The sequence below is a fragment of the Biomphalaria glabrata genome, chromosome 6 (assembly GCF_947242115.1).
Source record: "Biomphalaria glabrata chromosome 6, xgBioGlab47.1, whole genome shotgun sequence".
NCBI lineage: Eukaryota > Metazoa > Mollusca > Gastropoda > Planorbidae > Biomphalaria > Biomphalaria glabrata.
In genome coordinates this window covers 6,620,100-6,638,752 of record NC_074716.1, presented here as the reverse complement: position 1 = coordinate 6,638,752, position 18,653 = coordinate 6,620,100, and the positions used below count along the sequence as shown (strand labels likewise).

The 18,653-nt window shown below is 37.8% G+C and overlaps 1 protein-coding gene across 4 annotated transcripts in view; it reads right to left on the bottom strand.

The window, feature by feature from the left end:
- LOC106065898 (uncharacterized) overlaps nt 1–18,653 on the bottom strand; it is an 86,899-nt gene that overhangs the window by 26,396 nt on the left and 41,850 nt on the right. For all 4 annotated transcript variants that reach the window (XM_056033813.1, XM_056033812.1, XM_056033814.1 and 1 more), the window contains 4 exons: nt 12,111–12,284; nt 8,543–8,681; nt 6,887–7,006; nt 306–357 (listed from right to left, as the gene is read on the bottom strand). In XM_056033813.1, coding sequence (XP_055889788.1) covers nt 306–357; nt 6,887–7,006; nt 8,543–8,681; nt 12,111–12,284 — 485 coding nt within the window. The remainder of the gene's footprint in view (nt 1–305; nt 358–6,886; nt 7,007–8,542; nt 8,682–12,110; nt 12,285–18,653) is intronic.

Genomic DNA, 18,653 nt, shown 5'->3' with positions numbered 1-18,653 from the left:
TACCTTATCTATTAGGATCAGTTCTATTAGGATAATTTCTATTAGGATCAAGTCTACTAGAAGATCAGTTCTATTAGAAAAAGTTCTAGTAGGATCAGGTCTAGTAGGGTCAGTTTTGTATTTTGGTAAGTCTGTATGTGTATGTGCAAAGACAAATAGTTTCACTCACTACCCCGACAGAAATGAATCCTGGCTACACCCATGGTGCCTACTTTCTCTTATCGTTTTGGTCAACGCATCAACCCAATTTAAAATTCAGTATTTAGGTTTAAGAAATAGAAGATATAAGCATTTAAACTACACACCATCAACTTGTGGAGCGTATGGGACGCTGACACATTTTCCATACAAACAGATCTGAAACATACATAAGTAATTTTAAAAGTCAAATAACATTATAGTGCATAACCTAGTATAGACTTAGGTCGAAGTGGTTATTTTATTTCAACTTTCAGATATAATGTTCTACACTTAACTATAAGTAAGATCTATGTTAAGTGTATAGCCTTGAGATAATTTGTAACACTCAATAAAAAATAGATGGTGTTTGAAAGCATTATTATTATTATTATTATTATAGCTTTTATATAGCCCTACTTTCATGTTTGTAGCATGCTTAGAGCGCTATGTTTCCATTACATTTGTGGACCAGTGGGGGGGGGGGAGGTGATATCTGGGAGAAGGTTTTTTCGTGCTGCCTTTAGGCGTTTGGTAAACATAACTCTGCCTGAGACGGGTGTGGATGAATCAGATTTCTTTTCAAAACGAAATCCGGAACATTCTTTATCGATTAAAAAACTTTTGTTATGTTTCATCAAGAAAATAATTAAATGTAAAACAAGTCTAAAAAGTAATTTTCAATAATCGTTTCTACTAAATTACTTTCTTTTTTTAAAACCCTAACAACCTATTGTCGATATTTTTAATTTTTTTTTTAAAGATCAAAATACGGAAAAATTTTATATCGATAATCAAACTAAAGTGACGTATTGTCAAAGAATATAAGTGTAATATTAGTCAATTGTCATATTTCAAACAATTATCTGTCATAACTCATTTTGTATAAAACAATATCCGGAACATTTTTAGAGTTAATGAAATATAACTGTTATAATAGAGATTTTTATGCACTATATATATGCTATTTACATAAAAAAAAACGGAACAACATATTATTGATCATGTGTTTTTGCAACGTTTAAGCATGGAAATTAAATGTAATATAGGTTAGAAGAGCAAACAAACATTCGTTAGCATTGATTTGATTTGCACAAAAACATCCGGAACAGTTGTTGAAGGGAAGAAAACCGTCCTGTCAAAGCCGTACTGAAGAGATATCGCCTGCCCGGCATCTTGAGAACGAACGTTAAGGTCACCTCTGCAAGGCCAAGATCGACCGTTGAGGTCACGCCAAAGAACTTTTGACGTAGGAGCCATCATACTGCCTACGGCACTTAAGTACAGTAGTGCTAATTTGATCTAAGTCTCGGCTGAATCTGTGCTACACGTTAGATAGCCAGATAGCCGGTATTTTAGCACTGGACTTTGACTTTGTCGCTGTGTCAACTGTTGGACCGTTCCAGTTTCACTTTGGACAGACGACCACCTGGAACCACCGTACCTGCCTTGGAACCAGCAACCGGAACCAGACTCTACGTCACCGACGAACCGGAGCCTGACGACAGATCACCGTGAACCAGAACCAGACGCCGTACCACCGAAGAACCGGAGCCGTTAAAGACCAGTACCGAAGGACTTTGGAGAGCCGAAACGTTCGCTGTCCTTATCTCACATCGCCGTGAGCCTTGCCGCCGGGACAGACATTAGCGTAGTAAAAGTGGACCCGAGACTGACTGTGGAGTTATCGCCGCTTCTTAGACAGATAAGTCAAGTGTTATTTAACTACTTTCTCCTTAGAATAATTAGAGTCTGTAGGGAAGTGACCACTCGCTAGATTATCACTACCAGGTTAAATCGTGTTGGATTGGGGATATCCTTAAAAAATTAGGTGTAATCTAGCAAGAGGTCCATATATACGTTTAGCTGTTAAGTCGTCCTGTATGTGAATGTGAATCATTTAGTTAAGCATTTTTAGTAACGTCATGTATTAATTGTTTGAAATACTCCCGTCTTAAGTCTTACTGTCAGACGAAAGTCTCATTCATTAGAACTAGATCTATAGTTTGGTGTTTATCGTATTTAGGTTAATTTTCATAGTTTATTTGTATGAGTAAGTTATATACACTCCTGGCTGTGAAAACAGGTAAGAAGTAATTAAGATCTAGCGTAATCTAGACTAGATCTGAGGGATAATCAGTAGGGGTGCACCGGATAGTCCCTCCGGCTCCGGCTTCTGCCGTATATCCGGCATTTTTTACTATCCGGTGCTATTCGGCTCCGGTCGGATATCACTACCGGATAGTAAACCGGATAGTACATAATTTAATATGCATAAAGTGGACCTAGTTCCATTACTGTCTGTTATAAAATGTATTAATGTTTATATGAAAACAAAATAATGTGCTTAAAAATAGAGCCATTATGAATATGCACCAAACATCGTGTATTATTAAGACAAGGCGTGTTAATAACTTAATATAAATAGAGATGAAACTTTACATCATAAATGCGCTTTACATACAGAGCAGCAATGGCTGGCACTTTTTTCAATTTGTCTTGACCTTTGAGTAAGTTAGTTAACATGTTAAAATGCTACATTCCTTGACTACGTCATGCTGACCAGACGTCTGTCTAGCTGTGCGGGTATATCTCCAGAGGTAGAGATGAACAACTCCCACCCCCTTTTATTTGTTTAGTCCATCACATTGAGTATTTTATGGGTGGGTAACCACAAGTTAAATACGATGGACGTAGGTTTAATGTCAGCGTATTGACACTCTCTAGTGGTCACACCTTTCGAGGGAACTGAGTTTGTTTACTTAGTAGTTAATCTTTATTAGGGGGGGGGGGCTGGACTACAAGAGCCACACCTCTAATGTAACCAGGTATATTTCTAGATGAACAACTCCCTTCCCCTTTTATTTGTTTAGCCCATCACATTGAGTTCATTGATTGACAGGTGACCCCAAGTCAGATACGATGGACGTAGGTTTAATGTCAGCGTATTGACACTCTCTAGTGGTCACACCTTTCGAGGGAACTGAGTTTGTTTACTTAGTAGTTAATCTTTATTAGGGGGGGGGGCTGGACTACAAGAGCCACACCTCTAATGTAACCAGGTATATTTCTAGATGAACAACTCCCTTCCCCTTTTATTTGTTTAGCCCATCACATTGAGTTCATTGATTGACAGGTGACCCCAAGTGACATACGATGGACGTAAGCACTCTCTAGAGGTCACACGAGGGAACTAGGTTTGTTATTGGGGGGGGGACTAGACTTTACATTATAAATTCGTATTACATACGTAGCAGCGATGTCTGGCACATTTCAAAAGCTTGTCTTGACCTTTGAGTGGTCTTGTAAACACGTAATATTCCTTAACTACGTCACGCTGATAATCTGTCTAGATGTGCGAGTATATCTCCAGAGGTAGAGATGAGCACCCCCACCTCCTTTTGTTTGTTTAGTCCATAACATTGAGTTCACGGATAGGCAGCTGACCACATTAAGCCAGATGTCAACGTGTTGACACTTTCTAGAGGTCACATCTTATGAGGGAACTGAGTTTGTTTACTTGGAGTAGAATTTTTATTAGGGGCGGGACTACAAGCCAAATCTCTATAAGGTTAATCTGGTATGAGTTTGTTTATTATGAGATAGGTTGTCAATCAAGGGTCTGGACCACAAACCAAATTGTTAAGACATATTGACACTGTCTAGAGGTCACTAGATGATGACACTAAGTTTGTTTACTTGAAGAGAAATGTCAATTAGAGCGCTGAACTACAGGACACACCCCTACAAGTATTTTGTTACACAAGCCACGGGTATAAAAGTGGCTTGCAAGGGCATTTAGTAAATTAAATAATAATAATAATGGCTGATAAAAAGTCATCACTTATATGGCGTTACTTTAATGTCAAAACAATGGACAACTCTAAAGCAGTTTGCAATGCTTGTAAAATAGTAATGTCACGTGGTAAACCAGCAAACCTAAAGACTTCTCAACCACCACTATGATTAGTCATCTACGCTCGAAACACCCAGACTTATTCAACGAAATGACTGCATTGAAATCAGCATCAAGTAATATCACTGCCTGTGCCAGTACGTCTACGAGCTCCAGTGATTCGTCAAGCCTCACACACAAGCAGCAACCAGGGATTAAAGAGGTCTAAGACAAAGCTAAATTGTGGGATATTAATAGTGATAATGCTAAACGCATTCACTTGGTCATAGTAAAGATGATTGCAACTGACATGGAACCTTACCAAGTAGTTGAGAAGTCTGGATTTATTGGACTTTTACAAGTACTGGAGAAAAGATACACTGTGCCTAATCGCAAATATTTTACAGAACGTGTTATTCCAGATATCTACGACAATATTTCCTCAAAGCTTCGTGAAATGCTATCTGATGCTAAAAGCATCGCTTTCTCAACGGACACTTGGACAGCTGATAATACCACCGAATCATATTTTGGTTTAACTGTTTAGTTTATGATAAGCATATCTGTAAAAAAAAATGCTGTTCATTTTAATTTATCAATCAGTGATAGAGTTTAAAGTAAGAAAGTAAATAACAAAATAATATGAATATAGGTATGTTATATAGAAGATTTGCAAAAACTTCAGTAAAACGAGCTGTTTGAGTCATGTAGGTATCCGGCTCCGGCTCCGGCCAAATATCTAATTGTACTATCCGGTTATATCCGGCTCCGGCCGGATATCGAAAAGTACTATCCGGTGCACCCCTAATAATCAGTATCAGTTAGTGACACGTGAGGGAAATATGTATTCAGAGGAACTTGATTGTGGACACAGGAAGAGAAGTTGAAATCGCAATCAAGACTCAAGTTGTGTTGTCTTTTATGTTTCCCTACATTTTGGCCCTTGCACATTGTAAGACTAAGACAGTAGATTAAAAAATTGACAGGCAATTTTTTTTTAGCGGGAGGGGGAGGAGTTGTTATGACATGATTAGGAATTAGTTATTTGTTTCGGGAATAGGGTAAAGTTTTACTTAGCGACGATGACGTAAAGTTGGTTAAAAAAACAAGAACGCTCTAAGCGACGCTAAAAGGAAGACGCTTCTTGTAGAGTAGTAGACTTGAGTACAATAGAATAGATACGGATTTACGGACATAGCTGACATCGGACGATTCCCTTCTTGATTATTAAATATCTTTATAGAACAACATCAGCGTCGACTACATATTTGATTGTTTCGGCCTTTCGCCGGTGTTACTGAATTAGTTTAGTTCAGCGTTACTTCCAGTCAGATCTACTCTAGACATATTGTCAAGAATCAACACCGCGCGGAGGCCTTAACAATACTTAAAACTATTGAGATGTTATGAGAGGAACATTAAAGGGTAAATCAGATTTTCAATAGCTTTTAGAATTGTTTTTTATCTAATCGTGACAGACAGACATAACGCACAAAAATAAGCCTCTTTTATTCTGATGGGGGCACTAAACAAAAAATAAATAAAATCTGATTATTTTTAAAATTTGGAGTGAACTGATAGCACCATGTCCTGCAGATACATGGCACGCTAATGCACGAAAGTCGCTGCATATAAAGTCCATTTTAGAAAATGTGCGTGATATTTACATACAAAGTGCATTCTTAGCCTTTATAAACAAAAAAGCATGTTTTCTTTTAAGTTTAGCAACTAATTGACCAGAAAAAACAACTTTAACTATTATTTATATTTGTTGTGAACATTTCTTGTACATTTTATAAATATATTTGACTTAGTGGTACTGAAAATACACAAAAAATGTCGTGCTTTGTTAACATAGTGTAACATTGCCTCCCTTACATTTACGTAATTGTTTTAAAAATGGTGTATTTTAGAAAAAAATCGCTTCCATAATTAATTTTATAAATTAAACGGTTTGCTTTTAGAAAACCAAAAGTAGCCATTGCAGCTAAACTTTTCAAGCCATATCTAATGGTGAAATACTATTTTTCATATCTCTTCTAGTTTTTGAGATCTGAGTGTGGCAGACGGACAGATGGATATTTTGCACAAACCAAATAGCGGCTTTTCCCCTTACGGGGCTGCTAAGAAAGACCAATGCTAAAAAGAATATAATAGATACAATCAAATATTTTAAATAAGAACTGAAAAGAAGCGTTAACAAATAGGGTACATAAGACGAAAATGGAGCTGGATAGGACACACCCTGCGAAAACCAGCTACCAATGTTGCAAGGCAGGCTCTTGAGTGGAACCTACAAGGAAAGAGGAAAGTGGGCAGACCCAAGCAAACCTGGAAGAGGTCAGTCATCAGTGAAGCTGAGGGTACTGGAATGACATGGGAGCAGATGAAGACAGCTGCTCAGAACCGAGTTCGGTGGAGAGGTGTGGTTGAGGCCCTATGCTCCCCTGGGATTGCACAGGATTAAGTAAGTAAGTAAGTAAGTACATAAGACTTAGGGTCTATTTGTTGCGAAGAAAAATTCGTGTGTCTATGTGTGTGTGTGTGGGGGGGGTAGTGATATACGAATTTAAGGGCTGTTCCAATTGAACGTAAGATAAAATTAGCTGGATCAAATATTGTATAAAGGAGTGTTTCACTTTATACTCTTACATTCTTACAAGTTTAAATTAAAAAAAAAATGAAATGGCTCCATTATAGTGTTATAAGTAAAAACAAAATTGGTGGGGTCCATAGCTGAATGGTAACTCCTAATGACGCTTGCCCTGATTTGAAAATAAAATCTGTACATCTATAAATATTAGGAAAGCTTACTTTTCCATCGCCACAGGATGTCCCGATATATGCTTCCATCAATCTACAGTCATCAGAATTCAAGGGATCTCGACAATACATTGAATGACATATGTCCTCAATTTCAGTGTTTTCTGCACCCTACGAAAGAAAAAAAAAAGAAATATTCTTGTCTTTGATAGTAAGTGTAAATGGGTTTGAGTTTTGAGTTTAGGCACATCGGCACAATTTAGGGCATGTCGTGCCCGTAATCCTTTAAGGATCACACACAGATAGATAGATAGATAGATAGATAGATAGATAGATAGATAGATAGATAGATATGCAGATAAACAAATGCACACATGTAGGTTGCATCATGATATTAACACATTTCCTTTCGTATAATACAATGTACAGGCATGGACTTCAGCCATTAAGTCCCAGAATATCATATCTCATGTGATACCAGTCCTTTTCTACTTAACTACCAATACAGACCCCCGACACACTTCCCAGTGCCGCCTCAGGTCCTCAACACACTTCATAGATAACACAAAGGACGTTCTCTCGAGTCAGGGCAGCCCAGACTTCAGTAACTTGCAGATCACTGCAGTCGGATCCACAACAGTCCTTTTTCCTGTCTAAAGTATGTCCTGTACTACTAGTGTTTAGTAGTGCTCAGATGCGCACCATCAGTGAGGCGTGGGAACAGAGTTACAACAATATATATATTGGCACAATTGGCAACACAATCAACTGCTACAACGTTAGACCGTATATCACTGTACTAAACTCATAATTCTACTGTCTCTTCCTAGGCTCGTACGTTTCACTGGAGGACTGCACCAGGACCGACTTCATGGCTGACTAACAGTCCCGGTCTCAACGCTCTCCGGTCTTGAACTGCCGCTTTCTTACACACTGTGTCTCTGCTCAGCCCAGGCTTATGATCAGATGACCATAACACGGGCGCTATTCACGTGCTATTCACGTGCAAAGTTCATGCCAGTACTGTCCCTTGCCTTTCAATATAGCACGCTAAACTGTATTACTGGCCTGTGTCACATATGTCAGCTGATCACACACAGTTAACCCTTTTGCGTCGCGAATAGGGTTATAACATATATATATATATATATATATATATATATATATATATATATATATAGAGAGAGAGAGAGAGAGAGAGAGAGAGAGAGAGAGAGAGAGAGATTGATAGACAGATAGGTATTTGTCACCTGGATATTTTCCACCTTAACTGTAACTGTCGACAAAAACGTTTAAAAACGTTGTCCGCAGTGGGTATATTTAAGTTTGTTTTACGATTTCTGTGACTGTCTGCTCTAATGGCACTTCCATGGGCCTTAAGTGAGTGTCCTTTAGCCTTTGTGAGAGTTCTTAACTTGTCTCTTTTGCTGCCATTCCTCTTTGACAGTGAAGTCGACAGTGCGCCTCAGTTAGCCTTTCAGCGCTTACAAAAAGGGGGGGGGGGCGCAAATCTGTTACAATGTCCTCCTTTACGCTCGCTTTCCCCCCCCCCCCCCCAAAAAAAAAAAAAAGATCACCTTTAACCTGCTGTCGTCTCCATGCGGGATAAAATTCCGACCCATCGCAGCTGTTAAATTTAAATACTGCTTCTATACTGTCCACATCAGCCTTCCCGATTTTTTAAAATTCAGTAATAGTTTCACTTACCTTGCAATAGTAGGAAGCATTTCCGTAATTTAGTTGACACTGTTGATTAGGTTTAATGAACTGACCCAATAGTTTATTAGATACATCTGGAATGTCAGCTGAAGCTTCGATAGCGTAAGCTAGACAGTGGTATCGACGGCTTAAATTGAATAAAAGTCACTTAACAATATAAAATACATAGAACTTGAATTAAATTTTGGCTACAATTTTTAGTCATTTGAAGCTATAGAAAAAAATACTTATTACTGTAAATATATAAATAAAGTTAACACTTTATCATTATAGTATTTTTCGGCTATTTTTTATTTGATGGTAATTATAAATGTTCCTTTAATGTATACATTATACTTTTAAGTACTTAAAAAGCAGAACACAGTGAGACATACACGAATTAAAAAAAAAGATTTGTCATTGAAAATTTGTGACATTCATGTTCCTCTTGATACACTGACCGAGACGAGTCGAAAATCTTGCACAAAAGTGAAACATAAATAATGAGGCGTTTGCAGCATTTTTAGCAGCCCCAGTAAGGAAAAAAGCGGCTATTAGGTTTGTGCAAAATGTCAGTCTGTCCGTCTGTCACACTCACATCTCAAACAAAAATTAAAAGAAACATGAACCATCTTATTTCACCATTCGTCGTAGCTTGCAAAGTTTAGATGCAACGGCTACTTTTTGTTTTCTAAAAGAAAAACTTTTTAGTTTATTAAAGAAAATATGCAAGCGAGTTTTTCATAAAATACACCAATCATATGATGGCATAAAAGAGGCCCCGGGTCCAACAGTAACTAAGCCTGATGCAAATCTGGAGAAAAAATTACTGATCAATCCAAGCAGCTTGAACGATGGGCAGAACACTACCCTGATGTCTATGTCACACAAAATAAGTTAGACAATGTTGCCCTGGCTTCTCTACCAGATCTTACAGCACTGGAATGCCTAGATGATCTTCCGGGCCTTGTTGATCTAAAAAAAACAATAAACTGCATAAAAAATAGAAAATCTCCAGAGAGTGATGGCATTCCAGCGGAAGTAGTTAAGATCAACGAATCATTCCTGCTCCCAGAACTCTTTAATCTCCTTTGCAGCTGATGGGAAGCAAGTCATGTCCCACAGAATATGCGTAATGCAAATATAGTCACAATATAAAAGAACAAAGAGATCGGAGTGACTGCAAAAATTACAGGGATATCTCTCTCCCCAGCATAGTTGGCAAATCTTTTCTAGAGTGGCACTATCCAGGCTGCAAGTGATACCTTCTAGTGTCTACCCAAAGTCTCAGTGTGGATTCAGAGGTGGTAAATCAACCATAGACATGATATCCTCTCTACGACTACTGCAGGAGAAATTCAGAGAGAGAGAGAGAGAGACAGACCCCTTTACATCGTTTTTGTTGATCTGACTAAAGCCTTTGACATGGTCAGCAGAAGTGGCCTTTTTAAACTCCTAAGGAAAATATGTTGCCCTCCCAAACTAATGAAGTTCATTGAATGTTTTCATGAGGAAACTAAATGTACTGTCAAATGCAATGGAGCAGAATCAGCACCCTTTGAGGTTAGCAGTGGTGTCAAGCAGGGATGTGTGCTCGCACCTACTCTGTTTGGCATATTCTTCTTCTGTCTACTGCATTATGCGTACAACAACATCAACGAAGGTGTATTTCTCCATACAAGATCCTCTGGAAAACTATTTAATGTATCAAGGCTGCGGTTAAAAACCAAGGTTAGTAAGATACTTATCAGGTAATTCCTGTATGTCGATGATGAAGCTATTGTGGCTGATTCTGATATTCAGCTTCAGTCCCTGGTTGACAAAATATCTGATGCTTGCCAGAATATCGACTTAAATATTAGTCAAAGCAAGACTACGAGACTAGTTCAAAACACAAATACTACAATATAAGTAAACCTTAATGGCCAACCACAAGATATTGTTTATAATTTCTGCTATCTTGGCTCCATCAAACCCAACAATGTTCTACTGGATAAAGACATTAACAACAGGATAGCCAAAGCAATGGGCACCATGTCATGGTTGCAGAAAAGAGTGTGGGACAACATATTGCTGACTAGCAATACTAAAGCCTTAGTCTACAGGACCTGTGTGTTGAGCACCTTGCTGTACGGAAGTGAAACATGGTCAACCTACTCGTGGCAGGAAAAAAGCTGAATGTCTTCCATAAGACATTCTGTATGGCGATTTAATACAAGGCATGAGATCCACTAGTCGCCCACTTTTAAGGTATACGGATGTATGCAAACGAGACAGCTGGGAAAAAAGTGTCTCTGAATAGAGCCACATGGAGAGAGAGCATAAAGGAAGGGTCTTGAAATGCAGATGCCATACACAACAAAAGCAGAAAGATGGGTGAAAATACAACGGTACCTGGTAATTACATATGCTCAACCTGTGACCGCAGCTGTGTATTAAGGATTGGAAAGTTGCAAAGGGAAAAGGTCTCCCTCGAGACGTAAAATGTCACAAAAACGCCACCAATTCTAAGACAAAGACAATTTTTATGCACATAAACGGATCCGATAGCGATAACACAAACTCCTTTTCTAATCTTGTTTTGCTGAATTCCTTCATCAAGTGCACATAGAATGATTTAATTAAATGTAGTAATGTACTGTATCGAATGTGCTATTAAAAACGCATCTTTTGTAATGAGTAATTTTTTTTTAGCTTCGAAATAATTTTGAAGCAATGTCTAAATAAGAGACATAAAGTAATTTAAGGGCAGGATTTGATAGTGAAGTATGATTTACAATTTACACAAATATAGTTTCTCCTTTCAAGGAAATGACCGGGGTCGAGTGGATCATTGTGTGGACCTATCTCCCACAGTCGAACCTGGTACCGGTAACAAATCTTTCAAATTAAATTTAGATTTTAATAAATTTGAATAAAATTGGAGTACGGCATAATTTAAAAATACAATATTAAAAAGTAACCTATTTTATATTTATAATGAGTACTTCGGTGGTGGTATGACTTTATGTACAAGATGGTTATAATATTAAAAATTAGTATAAATTATTAAAAGAATTTTTTTTTGCACATATTGTAAGAGTTATCTATACACATTAGCACAAGCACAACGCTTCTTGGAGGGAGGGGCGGGAACTCGATCAAATGGCAGTTCCCATTAATTCCCCCCCCCCCCTATTTTTCCCCAGATACGTAGAAAAGAAAATTATTTAAAAATATATGGGCTTACTTTCATTTAATGCAATCCATTTTGCGCCCTTATCCCCACAAACCCATTGGATGCCGCGAACCGGACATTTGCCCGCATTCCCATATGTCCAGTCCGTTCTTGTTTACAAAATGAATGCTATTTCTTTAGTTTTGCAGCTTACAGACTAGCATGTCATGGACTCAAACTCACACCCAACAAAAACCAGTTGTTTTTTTTCCTACTTTCAAAACTTAACCCTCACCGATGCATAATATGTACCAAACCTGACAGGCGCACAGACATCACAAAAGTAATAAGACTAAGGGCTTTTTTTTTCGTCTACAGGTGGCCGCTAAAATATCATACAATGAAGATCAAGTAACCAACCTGTTGCTAGGATTCTCAGTCAAAAATTTTGTAAAGTATTTGACGCTACAGGTAGAGAATCGCCATGGATTAAATTTTGTTTCCGGAGTTTGTTTTCTGTTGAGGCCGTTGTTCATAATGTATCTGTCAGAATTAGAGCAGTCATTGCCATCCCCGTCGTGCTTGGCTGAAAGGCTGTAGAAGGTATTGTCATCCCATGTTTAAACAATACATTTTCAAAGATCTTATCTAACGGAAACAACTCTTATTTACATTTAAATTTATTAATAATGCACAACTACACCTTTGGATATTAACAAAATCATTACCGCTAAGGTATTTCGGAATAGGGGAAGCGAGGTCGAGAGGCTAAATACGCTTGAACTTGGCTTGGCTTGACTACCTATGAAGGGGGGCTCGAGGTTCAACACCCGACTCGAGCAGAATTGTGTTTACTCAGCGGTTCAAGGCAGCACGGACAAATTTCCTCCCAGATACCCCCTCCCCAACTGGTCAACAAATGAGATTTGACCATAGCGCTCTGAGCATGCTATAAGCATGAAAGTAGTGCTATATTATAGCTATAAAAATTATTATTATTAATTTATTGATAGGTGATGTCTGCTTTGATTCATGTTTTGTTAGTATGACGAGATGTTTTAAAGATTATTGTTTGTTCACTAATTAAAGTCTAGGGGTAATTGAATGTATTTATCCCGCTCTTATATGCAAAATATTATAACAGGCACACCGCAACAAACAGTAAGAACATACCAGTGTATTAAAGTTATAAATTTACTGATGAAGAAAAATATAATGCATTAATGTATAAAATAATTGCTCATCATAGATTGCTAATTATTGAGTGAATATAGATTGCTAATTATTGAGTGAATGAGATAGCTCCTATGACTTGTCTACTTATATTTCTTAGCTGGAAAAATGAGTCATCTGTTTCGATCCTAGGACGTCGTCTCGGGATGTCCTCTATGCTGTAGGCAAGCTGTCTCTAGGGTTAGGCCGTTACCTATTTAGCAGAAGAGAAAGTTGGTGCTGCTGTCTATTACTTATCGTAGAGTGATCTCTCAGTAGTAGTCTCTATCTCATGCTGTTTCAGACCAGTTTCTTTTCTGTAGCGAAGGTTGCTCTTAGCAGTCGGCAATGGGCATTAGCTATTAGGCAGTGGAAAACTGGGCCGCATTCTGGGCAGATGATACTGGGCGGTAGGCACTGTGGACACTGGGCAATATTCTATGGCCAGGAACAGTAGGCAATGCTGACAGGTATATAATGGGAGGGGTTTATCTGGTGTTGTTAGCTCCGGTCACAGCTTTGCGTGGAGATCTGGCAGGTGTAGGCAAATTCGGGTCTACGTTGATAATGCGTTACCAGCAAGCAGTTACAGCAAGCAGTTACAGCAAGCAGTTACAACAACCAGTTACAGCAACCAGTTACATCAACCAGGCTGGGGATATGATAGACAATTAGGAACCTCCTAAAAGCATTGAGTAGAGATTCTCATACGCCTTGCAATCAATTAGATGCATGTATTGGTATCAATCCAAATTAGGCATTTAAAACAATTAGGCATGAAATCTTTATGCACACAACACTCAATTATAAACTACAATAATCATACAATGTAGGCTGATACTAGTCAAGATTCATCCATGAAATATGATTACCTCGATAAGTAATCAGTTATAGTAGAATTGGGAATGAGCCTGGTACACTAAATCTAAGGATAAGATGAAAATAAAATGCTAGGGATCAAGCTACAATGATAAGGTTGATATGATAAATCAAAACCATACTATCCAAGAAACCATAAGTTCACAAAGGTGTGAGGCATAATGTAAATTATGACGGACACATTAGACTTTTAAATTAATACATTCCACGTGCGCTCTTTGGGTTTAGATCACGGTGAACTAAGTTTTTAGATAGCAATTAGAGTCACGAAAAGTTTTCGTTTACATCAATTTCTAAGATTCAAGAATGGTTAAAATATAAAAAATCGAATATAATAAAAGAATACATAACTATGGTTTCAATACTTTATGAAGGTATATCATCGACGTAATATAATGCAATGCACATACATAATAAAGTAAAAATAGAATAATGCGATGACGAGAAACGTGGTTGAGTACACATACACATTCCTATCAAATAAAACAAGTAAAAATATGTACACTCACCCATTTGTCCCTAATCAAATATCAAGAATCAGAAGAGACTGTTTGGTTGTAAGTGTTAGTGGGGCTATCTTAAAATCAGAAGAGACTGTTTGGTTGTAAGTGTTAGTGGGGCTATCTTAAAATCAGAAGAGACTGTTTGGTTGTAAGTGTTAGTGGGGCTATCTTAAAATGCTTTGGTCTCTCTTTATATATAGATGGGACTTTTTGTTGAACGGGTGGGGAAGAAAGCTAGATGATTTTTCACATGTATCCATATACCGGAGATGGCAGGCGTCAGGTCAGATTTATGCTCTATATTCATTGCCTACGTGTGAGTAGGGACTTAAAACAAATATGCCTCTGTCCAGCCTGGGCAACACTATTCTTAGGGCGGCGCGTATCCTACATGGGGAGGGGAGGGAAAGTCTAAACACTTATTCAGCTGCTGTGTGTAGCGCTGGTGCAGTGTCTACTGTGACGTTCCTCACCCGTCCAGCGGCCAATAATTAAAACTTAAACCCTTAGAGAAGCTAGTTTATCTTTTACGTTGAGTTTTGTCCCCTGAGAGCCAGTACCTTTGTCCAGACGAGGGGAGATAAATTATACAAGAATTAAGTGGTGGACAAACAAAATGATGGATAAACTAAACAAAAAAATATTTCTCACGATTTGCTGGAAAAATTCATATAAAGTATCGCATGTAAGATCCGTATCGTCAGAGTTTGGTACAATGAATAATTGTGTAAATATTGAACTTGATCCGAGAATGGAAAGAGGGAGAAATTTAATGTAGAACACCGTGTAATAGACGGACAGGCAGACAGACAGAGTCGATTTAACATTTATAAACAAGCAAAAGAAAAAAAAAAGATTTATTTTAAAAAGATTTATAGGAAAAGAACCGCTAATTACTGCCAAGAAGTGGGAGAGAAAAAACGTGTCAAAACGTAATAAGGGGATTAAATCTATACATACATCCTCATCTCTCATTTATTCTCCTCATTTCGATATTAAACAAAATAATAAATCACCAATAATTTATTTTACAATTGATTTTTTTTTTCATTGATTCATGGCTTGTCAGGTTAAATGAATAATTGTGCAACGTTTCAACTTGATCCGAGAATGAGTAATTGGGGAAAAACCTGCTCAAACTTTTGTACCAAACAGAAGGACAGAGTGAGTGAATATCAGCTTTGTAAAAAGGAGATAAGCTATTACTGATCTTAAGTTTAAAGTTAGTCGAGGTGAAGCTTATAGACTTCAACTCTAAACAGCATAATAATATAGCAATGTGAAAATCTGTAGATTTCTCTTTTTCCCCCAAAAAGTTCATATATGAATGTTTATTTAAGAGAGAGAAAGAGAGAGAGAGAGACAGAGAGAAGAGCCATCAATGTGGAATATACAACTTATTGTGATTCTTAACTTTTGGGATATTTAGCTACGAATTTCAAATTGCTTTACATAACGTCTTTTCCAATATTATTGATACCATTTAAATAAGAAAAATACAAGGTTACAAAAGACAGTTTGTGTGGAAACACAAACTCAAAATCGGCCCCCGAAGTGGTCCACCCAGGCAGGCTTCAATATTTTCAAAAAGAACATCCGAATGTTCATTATATCAAAGACAAATGAGAGATAAGAATGGAGAAAGAAGGTTAATAGATCTTGTGTAGTGCCCCAACGGTCCAGCAGATCAAAGGATAGAGGTGAAAGTGAAGGTAAAGTTAGATGTGAACCTGGCCTAACTAGTTCCCCTTTCAGACCTTGTGGTCTATTGGGCAGATGATGTAAAGCTCATCTGTTTTTGTGGCCTACGGTTAACGAGGGTGTCATGTAGCCAGCACAACGACTAACCGCCTTTACTTTTCCCCAACTAATGTCAGGTACCCATTAGAGCTGAGTGGACTCAGAGGCGCCCAAAGATTTCAAAGTTAAAAATCCCAATCTTCACCAGGATTCGAACCCGGGACCCCCGGTTCGGAAGCCAAGCGCTTTACCGCTCAGCCACCTAGCCTAACTGATGTCTTATACTTGATCTAAGTTTTTGAAAAGGCTCAATCTTATGTAGTTATGGACTTTCCGTAACTAGAAAAAAAAAAAAAGTTACTTATAAGATTACTATTTGTTTTAAATTAGGTCTAACTTATAATGCATACTAATTAGCTTTTTCTCTTTAAAAAAAATACTTGCATAACTGATTTTAAAAAGTAGATTTTTAGCTTTCAGAAAAAAAAAGTAGCCGTTGCATCAGAACTTTGAATGGTCTAAAATATTGTGATGTTCACACATTTCACACAAAACTAATAGCGTCTTTTCCCCTTTCGGGGGCAGCTAAAAATGACGCTTCTGTTATTCTCTAGAAATTAATCATAGGGAGCGTTGCATCAAAAGTTTGATAAATACATCCATTGTTAATTAAAAAGGTTTATATCTATGTGTTTATTTTGTTCAGGTGGTAATTTAATAGTGGTGTGTGTCCTGTTCTTAGTTGGAAGATTGTAGATTGTTCTTTGCGGGGGAGGAAATTAATACTGTCCAGTTTGTTAGGCATAGTCATTTCTCTGTACATGGCTCTGCCTGTGTTTCCTGATGCCCATTGGTTGAGCCACTCCTCTTTGTGATTGTTGACTAACATTAACCTTAGGGTGAGGTAGTTAACAGGTCTATCTGGTTGTTCCATAGATGAACCTGCCTTTGATAGCTTATCTGCCTTTTCATTTCCCATGATGCCAATGTGTCCAGGGATCCACTGTAGTGTAATATTGATATTTAATTTTGATATCATCTTGTGGATTATCACAATGAGTGTTGTCAACTCTCTTGGGCTGTTTGAGGTGCTGCTGTTAAATGCTTGCAGAGTAGATTGGGAGTCTGTAAAGACAACAATATCTGATGGTGGTTGCACTCCTTCATATAATTTGTTTTCCACTGTCTGGAGTGCTATGGTAATTGCCTCAATTTCGGCTTGGAAGTTTGAGCAGTAATCACCACAGGGTGCGCTTATCTCAAAGTGTTTATTTTTAGGGAAGACCAGGAAGGCACCAAGACCAGCATTGATGGTAGCTTTGAAAGCCGATCCGTCTGTATAAATATGGATAGCTTTTTTTTGATAGCTTTCGATTGTTTCAAGCGTGCCTACTTTGAGCTCCAGTGGATTTGATTTTTTTGTTAAGGTGTTATTTAGTAAATGTGTATTGATGGTTGGTTGTTTGTAGTTTAGTCCGGGTGTAATGTTTGAAAACCTGGTAATTTTTTCTCTGTTATTGGGTAGGTGGTGTTTTAGGGCTAGTTCGTCAGTAAGTTGGATCAGAGTCCTTTGCTTTTTTTGGTTGTTTTTCCTTTTTCTCTGTGTTAGTAATTTATTTGGATGATCGTCCTCCAACCTTCTGTATCTCTCAATAGCTTCTAATGCTGCTCTGTTGCGCCTTAACTTAAGAGGTTCAATATTGGAGTCTATTTCACAGGCTGCTGTGGGAGTAGTTCTCATACCTCCACTAATTAACCGCAAGGCTTGGTTTCGGATTGTATCTAATGATGATTGATAGGTTTTGTTGGTAGCTACTTGTATGGAGAGACAGTTATCCATTACAGATCTGACATATCCAGTGTATAACTGTCTTAAGGTTTTCTTTTCAGCTCCCCAGGATGTTCCTGCTAGGTGTTTTATTATGTTTAATCTTTGTGATGCCTTTTCTTTTAAATCTGCCATAAAGTGTTTTAGAGACAGTCTTTGGTCTAGTTTTACACCAAGATATGTTGGATTTTCTTCTTTATTTATTGGCTGAGAGTCTATTTTTAGGATGTAGTTTCTTTTTGCTGTTTTGTTGCTGTGGCTAAAGATTGAATAAACTGACTTTTCTTTGTTTATTTCCATTTTCCATAATTTATTATGTGGAGATAGTTGTGAGGGCTCTATTTAGTTTGGATCTAGTCAGCACTGGATATTTCTCTGTAGTCCAAATTAAAAGGTCGTCTGCATAAAGTGCCTTATTGACCGAAATTAGGTCCGGGATGTCATTCATGAAGATTAGAAAGAGAGTGCAGCTAAGGGCTGAACCTTGTGGTAGTCCTTCTTCCAAACTTTTTTTACTAGAGATGGCACCTTCGAATCGGGTTTGGATGGTTCTGTTTTTTAAGAATGCTCTGATCCAGCTGTACATTTTTCCATGGATGCCCATTTTTTTCATCTTCAAAAATAGACCTTTTCTCCACACTCTATCATAGGCTTGCTGCAAATCTATAACTACTGCTGTAGTGTGCTTGTTTTCATGAAACCCTTCTACTGTGTCCTGGATAAAACGAAAGAGGTGGTCTTCTGTTCTACTTGCTTTCCTAAAGCCAGCTTGTGCATTGTGGAGTGAGCAAGTACTTTCTA